The sequence below is a fragment of the Mus pahari genome, chromosome 13 (genome assembly GCF_900095145.1).
Source record: "Mus pahari chromosome 13, PAHARI_EIJ_v1.1, whole genome shotgun sequence".
NCBI lineage: Eukaryota > Metazoa > Chordata > Mammalia > Rodentia > Muridae > Mus > Mus pahari.
In genome coordinates this window covers 20,394,711-20,405,561 of record NC_034602.1, presented here as the reverse complement: position 1 = coordinate 20,405,561, position 10,851 = coordinate 20,394,711, and the positions used below count along the sequence as shown (strand labels likewise).

The following is a 10,851-nucleotide window of genomic DNA, read 5'->3' as shown; positions in this document are numbered from 1 at the left end:
GTCTGTAATGGGGTCCCTGTAGAGATGGAATTCTGATTGGCACTATTGAGTGTGTGAGGCCCATAGTCTGTTCTGTGTAGATGGTTCTCGACTCCGATAAACCAGAGGGATCAGTTCCCCCATGGTAGAAATGCACTTCAGTTAAAAGCTAGTCAAATTAGTTCTACACAAAGATTTTAATTTTTCTTTTTGAGACAAGGTCTCACTACGTAGCTCTGGCTGGTCTTGAGTTTGATATGTAGACCAGGTTTTTCCTGAACTCACAGAGATCTACCTGCCTCTGCCTCCCAGTTGCTGGCATTTAAAGAGTAGGCCACAGTGGCTTACCCAAAGATTCTACCAACTCCATGGTTTCCTCAGTGTCACTGATGGTCAGTGCATTTCCAGACTAGGTAACGTATAAGCACAAACCTTAGATTCCTGTCTAGTGAGCCAAATAGAAATGTAGGTTCCATGACAGTTAGCTTTAGTTGTCAACTTGACAAACCTGAGAAGAGGGAATCTCAATTGATGAATTGCCTCTATTGAACTGGCCTGTGGGTACGTCTGTAGGGAGATTTTCTTAGTTGCTAATTTATTTATTTATTTTTTTCCTTTTTCAAAACTGATTTATTAGAACCTATGAGAAATTATAATGCTAACAGTGGTGGTAGAAAGCAATATCAGGCTAAGGAACCTCCCCAAGAGAGATGCAGCTTAATAGTGATATCAGTCTAATACAAAAATACTCCAAGGTTCAGTCAGACTTATATTTCATAAAAATATGTCCATATACTGTAGAACAGTATGTAAGGGGAGAGCCAAAAGGTGGATGCCATCCACAGGGAGAATGAAACAGAGCCCTCCTATTCAAGTCCATTATGCTCTTTATAATGTCCTCTCTCTTTATCCCCTTCCCTACTTCTATGGTCCCTCATACTCTGAAAGTGCTGGAATGCAGCCCTACAATTTTCAGATATAGTTGCTGTTCAAGGGTGGGTCTGTACTGTAGATATTAGGCTGAAAATAAGCTCAGGGTTTTCCATCTCAACATAACTACCTTAAATCAGAAGAATTTGACTGAAATTCAAAGGAAATGAAATAATCATCACTCCAATATACATCAAAAATGTATAAATGCCTGAATACACATATTCTATGCCTCTAATGAGTCACTTGAGACCTGCCTTCCATTTACCAGAGCCTAGCAATGACCTCACCTTATATATTCCTAGTAAAATTGTAGATATAGCAATTCTGACAATACGAACACCTCTTACTCACAATGTAAACCTGCTTTGGCTGCCTTACAGACTTGAGAGTGTTCATAAGCTCAGAACAAAGTTGTAAAAATATGTCTTGAATAACACCATCAAGGATATGATAGACCTCATCAGGGGCAGGGTACTTCTTCAGGGTCAGCTGTGTGAGGTTGGCAGTATGCTGCAGCAGCTTCTTCAGGCTGTCCATGGAAAAGTTGTTCTTTGCAAAATCGACTTCAGTGAGCTGGGAACACTGGCTTAGCACAGGCAGGAGGGCAGTAATTTGGAAGTCCATGAGCTTACAGCCCTTCAATTTTAATGTCTGCAGAGTAGCTGTCAGTCTTTCTAGTAGGCTTCCTAGAAATTGATGACTTAAAGGCCTGAAGGGGATGCCACTCAGGTCCAGGTGTTTGAGCTGATGGGTACTTGGACACCAAGACAGGTACCTCATATCTGATTCTGACAGCCTGCAGTGAGTGATAGCCAGGGTCGCTAATGGACTCTCGAAGCACCTGAGCATTTGGTTGAAGCGTTCAGTCAGGAAGTAGACATCATTCAAATAGAGATGCTGGAGCTTATGCAGTTTGGAGAACTGGAAAAAGAACTCTGTAAAAAGACGGGCTTCCTTCTCTAGGTTCCAAGGCCACTCCAAAGGTATGCTGATTTCCTTGAAAAGGAGTTTCTGGAGGTTTNTCATCTGGCCCAGGCCAGGGGCTAGCAATGCAAGGGTATATATATCCCAGCGTGTGTTTATTTCCAATTCCTGGATTGAGGCTGCATCAAAAACCTCCAAGACATCCATTGGGTCATAGGCAGGAATGGCCCCAAACTCCAACTTTTCACAGATAAACTCTATGCCATCTTTTCTCTGCTTGGCCCACTGATAAAAATAATTTAGGTATTTAGAGGGACGGCAGGACATGAGGGAAAGGTTCATCTTTACAGTCATGGTCTGTTTTCCCCCTAGGATGGGATGATTTCCCACTGATTGGTTCTTGTCAAAGACATCTTGAGAGCAGACTTCATGAAGTAATCCAGTCCAACCATCCCAGAATTCCTTGTGGGCATCTCGCAAATCAAGCACTTGTAGTCTCCACCTGCTAGGTCGATCCTTTTGTGGCATCAGCAAATCAAGGCCATCTAGCACAGCTTTCAGGGTCTCCAGGTGAGGTGTCTCCAACAGGGCTCCCACAGGAAGGCATTTGAAGGGCCATGCTACCACCATCAGCCTCAGGATGTTAAGTTGTTTGCTGGTGAATGCATCCTTTAAGAGTGGTGGGAGGAATTGCAAGGACAGGTTCTGTAGAGCAGAGATGGTCAAGGCTTCATCTTTCAGTAGGCTTCTTCTTGCCAGCTGCTGGAGTGTTGGTGGGTTGTTGAAGCTCATTGTAGCTGCTATGGACAGTCTATCAGAAGCTCCAGTCTCAGCAAGTTCAGGCAGTCACACCACACTCCAAGGCTCAGTGTGAGTTGCTAATTTATATAGGAAGGCCTGGATCCCTGTGGTCAATGCCATCCCTTGGCAGGTAGCCCTTGGCTATATAAGAAAGGTAGCTGAGGAAGCCATGATGCTGCAGAGTTAGAGAGATACAGGTAGACAGGGAAAGAGAAAACAAGATCCCCGAAATTGTGGTGTCTTGTTCCTAGAAAATATTGCAGGAGAAACTGTGGGGAGATATGAGGGTGGCTACCTAAACAGGACCAATAATGGAAAGAGGAGGGCCCAGAGGTCCTAAAAATATACCCAAGCCAGTTTCTTTTTAACAGGCTTGAGCCACAGGCCTCTTCCAGCCTTTCTCCGATGGTCTTCTGCCTTTCTTGTCTCTTTAATTCTTTTTGCTGGCCAAAGAACTCATTAAATCACTAAACACGTATCAGCACCTCTGTTATATTTCTTGAGGGTCACTCACAAAGCATTTGAGACGGTCATATATTCTGAGTAAAAAACAAAAAAAAATCAGAAAAATATTCAGAAATAGCCATGGTTTGTCCAGTATTCCAAGGGCCCTGTCCAAAGAAAGAGAACCAGCACGCATGTACCAGCAGCACAGTGGGAACTCCAGTCACCTCTTCATCAGGTGTAGGGAGAGTGTGGGCTCAGGGTCTAATCATGGAGTGGACTTCTAGCTTTTATGGCTGGAAGGAGATTGCTCAAGTCTTGAGAAGCAAGACAGAGGCTTCTGCTGTTGCCCCTTGTAGGGTTAATGGGGTCCGTGTCTGCTCCGACATAGGGCTCAGGCCACTCAGGACGGCAGACCTCGGGAGTTTTGTCCTCGCTTATCCCATGCTACCACTCGGTCATAGGGAAGTCGAGAGACACTGCTCCAGGGGTGGGAAAGTGCAGTCTGAGGTCTCAGGGACAGCTGGAGATGGCTGGGGGGTTCCCCGGGGCCTGCAAGGAGGCCTGGGCTGGTTCTCTGGCTCTCATACCCAGGAGCCACTGGAAGCCACGGAAGAGCAGAAGATGTAGTGGGAGGCAGCAGGATGGATCGAGCCTGGGGCTGAAGGGGAAAGTGGGGGAGAGCTCTGGCAGCAGCAGGCTTGGGCTTGGTTTAGATTGGTTGTGGCATGACTGGGAGCTCAGAGAAGCCTTCTACAGGAGATCAGACAGCAGTTCTTTAGGCAAAGGCCTCCACAGCTCCCCATGGGAGTTCCTGGTGAAAAGAGACAGTCCATGGTTTTAAGGCATTTATTATCATGGTGGAAAGTAGATGAGTAAAACCGTACCCCACTTCTCAGGGCAGGCCTGAGGTTAAATTCCTTGTGCAGGGAGGAATGTCTGGGAAGGAAAGCTTATTGGCTAAGCCAGGCCATTAGGTACCTCATTAAAATGGAGATGTGTCTTGAGGCTATGTGACCACAGGTCAAGTCCTCTACCTGGGGAGGGGATTAGGGTGTTTCCCTTATGTGACTATGGCCACAAATCTATGGAGGGCTGCAGCCTCATGCCTGGAGCCTGGTTCCCTGGGAGTGGGACAAAATGCCTTCTGTCCCTTTAGGGTCACCGGCATTTCTAGCCTTAGCTCAACCAGGAACCAGGCTGCCTTTCACGGTCCTATAGCCCCTAAGCCAAGAGTCTTCCTAGGAGGGAAGGTGGAAGAAGATAGACCCTGACTAGATACAGTTCATGGGAAGACGTTAATGGAAAGAGGTCACTGCTCTGCCAGATGGCTTCCTTACCCAGGTCCTTGAGGGATGATAAGTGTAGGTGTGTGGTAGCAGGACAGGGACTTGAGCAGCTTTCTCTGTTTCTTAAGCCATTCTACCACCAAGGCAAAACCTAGAGAAATCCAGATGTCGTGCTTGCTTTCGGTTCAAGGTGGGGAGTGCCTAAGATTCAAGTGGAGGTGCTACAAGTGAGCTAGGAGAAAATTGTGTCTCCTGTAAGCTGGCACATACAACATATTCTCTAGTCTTTCCTCATTGCTAACTGCATTTGTTTCTGCCCCACCCTGCCATGGACACTCCTTCTCTTGGTTTCATTCTCCAGTTGCTGCGATATAGGCAGGCTATGAAAAAAAAAAAAAAAAAGAATCCCATATTCTCTACATTATAGATACCTGTGGTAAATAATTCACCCTGAGTGTAGATCATGCTTAGTTGTAGACTATAGAAAGGGGCCAGTGGGGACATTTACTCTGGAAGTTTTTATGAATGGTAGATTATGAATAAGGATAGGAATAAAGAGTTCCATCCATGGGAACAAGTAATCCCCCTTCCCTTTCCTTTCATGCTCATTAATGAGGAATGGGGGGCTCAGGTACTCATGCTTGTGGTTAGAGCTCCGAGGACACTTTGTAGATGGAGACAAAGAAGATCTTCCTTTGTCTTACAGATGGATCTTCATCAACAAAGGCTCCCCTCTCCTGTGTTTATCCCTGACCTGTTGGGATCTCTTCAATGCATGAGCCTTAAAGGGACAACTGATAGTTATTGTTTTATGAAACAAGTAGCTTCTAGTGGAAAATAATTTGTAAACTAACAGGGCAGAAAGTTTCCATGATAGGAAGTAGATCCCAGCTTGGGTTGAGAGCTAGATGGACCAGTTTCTTCCTAGGTGATCTTTAAGAGGTCATTGCAGGTTCCTATGTTTTCCAAGAAGTCACAATTTCTGCCAAATGCTGTCAACAAAGAGAGCACCACTAGGGAGAGCCCCCCAAGCATCAGGTGAGCACATTAGGTAGTGCAGAAGCCATTCTGAGAACCTGGGGTAATGATTGTATGTTCTGGCTTCCCATATTTAAGAGTGGGTATATAGCATCTGGTTTCCTTTTTCCTGATGTTGTTTTTCTGTCCATGGTCTGATTGCTACAGCCAGGGTATCTCCAGAGAGCAGAGGATACTGCTCTACCCGCTACCTGACCAGGAATGGCTTTCAGACCTTCCTTCATTGAGGATTCATCTACTTGGTGACTGCTTTCTACATTACAGGTTTTTGCTGCAACCTTGAATCCTCGGCCTCATGATTGCTTAATGAGATGTAACAGGGAGGGAAAATAGGAATCACCAGTTCCTGTTGAAAAATGGTCAACATAATTGTAAAGTAGCAGCCTGAATGCAGGTCCAGCATGATTCAGAAATCTTGTGGACTGAGTCTAAAAGGACCCATGAGCTGAATGTAACCTACTGGATAATACTAGACTCAGGTCAAGTCACAGGTGTGATGTTTGTATAACTATGAGTTGTTCCTGCAAAAGGCCCCCAGCCTGCTCATAATGGGACAAGATAAGAATGTAATGAGTCCCAGAGACAAACCTGTGAGTCAGGGTACCCAACCCTGCCTGTCAGCTGTGGCTGATAATGGCTTGGTAGACCTAGCTGTGATGGTCTCATGGGAATGCAAAAAATAGTATTAGGGCTGATAGTGATTGTAATGGTACCCTAGTTCTTCCTTCTTGGGATGAGAAATCATGACATTCTCATCGTTTCTTTAGAGTTTCTGGAAATGACCGACACTTGATGACTTTCTGAATTGGTAGGTAGATGGGTTCCAGAATGAGGCAGATAAATCTTGTCTACTGGGATAGCCCAAGTATACCCCTGGCCATTTGCACTGTAGGCTAAAGATCTGGCAACTTTCTGCCTCCTCTATGCACATGTCAGTTTGGGTGAGTTACTGATAATTGGAAATGTCTCAACTTTGGCCTTTGGGATCAAGTGAGGCTGGAGCAGAGCAGAGCCCATCACATACTGTGTGCCTAGTGACCTCAGTAAACGAGGCTTTTGGTACTTCTTAGAGTTTGTTTGGCTTCAATAAGGAATAGCTCTTAGGGCAAATCCAGTGTTTGGAAAAATGTAACTCAGATATTGGATATCATGACCTTGGCTCAGTTCAACACTGCAGTTTTTACTTATATGAGAAATGTGCCCACTGTTATTTCAGCCTTAAATCAAATGGTGGCTAATTTTCTTCTCTCCGTCCTTCTCTAGAACCTACCTTAGGGACTTCACACTTTTTCTAGTCACCCCAGTAGCTGACTGGGGCTCATCACTCTTTGTTTTTTTAAAAAAGTTATTTATTTATTTTATGTATGTAGGTACACTGTCACTGCCTTCAGACACACCAGATGGTTGTGAGCCACCATGTGGTTGCTGGGGATTAAACTCACGACCTCTGGAAAATAGTCAGTGCTCTTAACCACTGAGCCATTTCTCCAGCCTGGGACTCAAAACTCTTGAGACCAACCTTGGGCATATTGCTATCATCCCTTTGTTTGCTTCAAGCAGCCTTCCTGAGATGGTGGCTTCTTTTTCTGCAGAAGACAGTGAGGGGCAGAAATGAAGAGAGAACATGGAAGCAGATCCTTAGCAAGACCTATAGGAGAAATGGGAGGACCCAATGGCCCTATAAGGTACTCAAGTCAGGTTCTGCTTATTGGAGCTCCTTTGTTTTCCATTTGGAGCCCCAGGCACACTACCTGCCAGAATTTTACCACAGCCCCTGGGCCTGTCTCATAGGAGTCCCCTCTCTCTTGGACCAGTACCCCAAAGAGTACTTACAGACTCTGCCCCTTCTCAGCATGAAGCAGCTAGAGTGGCCATGCCCTTCTCCTGTCAGCAGTCAGAGTTGATCTCAGAGGGGAATGAAACAGTAAAGAGACACAAGTATATAAGGAAATTGAAAACAGCCTTCCAGAGATGGCTGTTCTTTTTCCAAAGAAGACATTGAGGGGAAAAATGGAGAGAGAGCCTGGGGCTAGGTTCTAAGCAAGACCAATAGGAGAAATGGGAGGACCCATTGCCCTACAAGATACTCAAGCCAGTTTCTGCTTATTGGATCTCAGCCTTAGGCCTCTCATTTTGAAGGGATAAATCCATCACTGACCATTTCTTCACAGTCTGGTCTTTTGTTTCCCCCTGTTGCTCAATTCTTTGTGTCAGAGAATGAATTTGGTGAACCCTGGACAACAGGTGGGAGCAAGCCAGTAAGCAGCACTCCTTCATGTCTCTGCTTCAGTTCCTGCTTTGTGTTTCTGCCATGGCTTCCCTTGATGATGGACTGGAACATATGAGTCAAATAAAGCCTTTTATTTTTTCCCTAAGTTGCTTTTGGGAAGCTAGAGCAGGCTCTGTTGTCTTCCTGGTAGTTCTTGGCATTATAATGCTCAGATTGCCATAGTCAAAGACCACAGCCCTGGTGTTCTCAACAAGATAAATTCATTTTAATTTTATCTGTTCTGGTGGGCAAAGCCCAACATCCTTTCCACCAGAGTAGTTTCTTAGCAAGATATCTTTCTAGAACAGCTTGAAGAAGCCTGTGTTTTTGCAATCCTTGTGTGGCTTTTCATCTGGCCACACATGTCCGTTGTCTCTTCCTTCTTGTATGAACATTGATTTTTCCTAGGGATTCTATTGCTCTGACAAAAATATCATGCATGAAGCGACTGGAGGGAAAGGCTTATTTGGCTTCCATAGCACAGTTTATCATCAAACAGAACAGAACAGGAGCTCAAACAGGGCAGGAACCGGGATGCAGGATCTGAAGCAGAGGCCATGGAGGGGTGCTGCTCACGGACTTGCTCATCATAACTTGCTCAGCCTGCTTTCTTACAGAACCCAGGACCACCAGCTTGGGGATAGTATCACCCACCAAGGGCTGGGTTCTCTACATCAATCACCAATTAAGAAAATGCCCTACATCTGGATCTTATTTGAGGCATTTTCCCAACTGAGGTTCCCTTATCTCAGATGACTATAGGTTGTGTTAAGTTAACATAAAACTAGCCAGCAAACTGGAATTGCTAAATTAGGATCCCACATTGATAATTCCATTGAACTTTAATTACTTCCCCAAAGGCCACACCTGCAAACAAGTTGGGGGAGGGGTCACAGCTACAACACTTGGAGGAACAGAGTTCAGCCCATAGTACGTTCCTGTCCTTGGATTGTGAAACAGGTTTCATAGGAGACTTCCCATTTTATAGACCCTGTTGAAGTAGTGCACTGGCTGATGAGTTTTCTTTCTCATGGTTTCCTTTTCTGATTGTCCTGACTATAGTTGCTCTTCTAAGTAATTCCCTTTGTACCTGATTTCTACTGATTAGAAAAATGTAGAGCAAATGATTGTGTTGGCAGATCACATTGTATTGAGCCAATGGGATGCAGCCACTTATTACAGAGATATCAGTTTCTAGACAAGGTGAGTTTGGAGTGGGAGACTCTGGAAGCAGATAGCACTGTGAGAAGTCACCTATTTTAGTTGCTGCTTATGTCACCAGAGCTGTTACCTGCCCAGGTGTGCTGATTAGCACAATGAGCCCAGGGTTAGTGCATGCACCTGGATAAGGCTGACCTGGAAAATCATTCAGGGCTGTGTCCAGTCCCAGAACCTTTTCTTTGCTTAGAAATCCAACCCCCACCTGGCATTCCCATGCCTGTGCCCCACTGCTACTTTATCCTGGGCTTCCTGTCTCCTCCTGCCATTAACACTACCCTCAGTACTTTGTACTCACCCCACAGCCCAAACCCCTGTTGGAGTTTTCATTCCTTCTACTTGGGCACTGAAGAGGCTCCTTTCTGCTGATTTTAGAGTCTGTTATAGGTGATGGGGATTTGTAGCATCTAAGAAAGCAGGGACTGGATAATCTCCTGTGGACAAATATTATTCCCTTTTAGCCTCTTGTTGAAAGAGGGTGAGAGGAATAATTGGGAGGGAGGGAAGGGGGAGGGAGGAAATCATTGGGAGGGAGGGAGACAAAGGCAGCCTAATGTCTGTGGGGTAAGCTGGCGATGCTAACCTTGATTCAGCACTAGAATGCTTGCCTTGGCTCACCAAAAGGCCCCTACTGCATGCTCTCTCCATCTTTTTGTGCCACTGTCCCCTCCAGTCTCTGCTCACTTTGAGCACATGGACTTGGAAGTGATGACTTCTGTCTTCTCTTTCTGAGGCAAGAGTGACCCATCTGACCCACTCCTGGTCTGGGGTTTGGGAGCAGGCACTGGGATGCCCCTTACTGATGACCTGCCTCTCTACAGTTGAGTAAAGGGAGCACCTTCTTGAAGAGAGTGGCTGTCTCCTATGCCCAATGACCTTATGTCTTTTTTTTTTTTCTTTCCAACATCAGTCACTCCTACTTCATCATCATTATCATTTGAAGTTTGTGGCTTCCTTATGGGTCTCTGGGATCCTGAGGAAAGGGATAGTGGGTGGGAAAAATGCATCAGGTCCCAAGACCTTAGTACAACACCATGATGGAAATAGCATCTAGGGCATGAAACTCAGCATGTAGACAGCACCACCTGGTAAAATGAAAACAAAGACCTGACCCATCAAAGCCCATAGTTCTGGGAAAGTCACTAAATGTACTAACCTTGCTTTCCCAGTCTAGTTGCTAGCTGGCTTACAAAAACTTACTATTGGCTTAAACCTACGTTCAGGTAGCCTTCTCTGGTGGCTACCTCTCAACAAAAATGTTTGTGGAAACATTTATCAATGATAGATGTGTGAGGCAGTGTGTGAGACTCTGGGGAGAAGACTGTCAATTGATAATTAATTCCTGGGAGATGGTTTTGTCTCAGTTTTTCTGAACAGAATGTTGAGGGCCTGTCTAGCTTTCACAAGAAATTTACACAGCAGTTTTGTTACAGCAATTTACAGAGTGGCCAAGAAGAAGATAAACAGCAAACAGGGTCCAAATTCTTAGGTTCTAAAAATGCAGATTTACCCAGTGGCAGCCTTTGTTCAGGTTGTGATAATCTTGTCTAAATGACTTAGGAGAGAGAATTGGGAAAGCATAACATCAACTATTTTAAAATGAGCAAATATGCAGTGTTTGGTGTGTTGTTTAACCTATACTTCTATTTAGTTCAAAAATCAGGCCCATCGTTCCAAGGGAAACCATATACTCATCATGGGTTTCCACTATTCCCTATCTTCCACAGCCCTGATAACCACCAATTTATTTTCTCTCTTTGTACTTATTTATACTGGACCTTCCATGTGAATGAATTCATACAGTATGTAACCCTTGGAGTTTGATTTCTTTTACTCAACATAGTATTCCAGATTCATATATATTCTGGTTTGAATGAATTCTCTGTTTATAGGGCTGAATATTGTTTCATTGCATTGAAAATATTTATTTGTTTCTGCCCTGTGGCTATCGTCAAT

General features: G+C 44.8%; 1 protein-coding gene across 1 annotated transcript; it reads right to left on the bottom strand.

The window, feature by feature from the left end:
* Positions 1-1,200: 1,200 nt before the first annotated feature.
* LOC110331046 (PRAME family member 12-like) lies at positions 1,201-2,628 on the bottom strand. Its single transcript, XM_021211373.1, has one exon. The coding sequence runs from the start codon at positions 2,626-2,628 to the stop codon at positions 1,201-1,203; it is 1,428 nt and encodes a 475-aa protein (XP_021067032.1).
* Between the last annotated feature and the right edge of the window lie 8,223 nt (positions 2,629-10,851).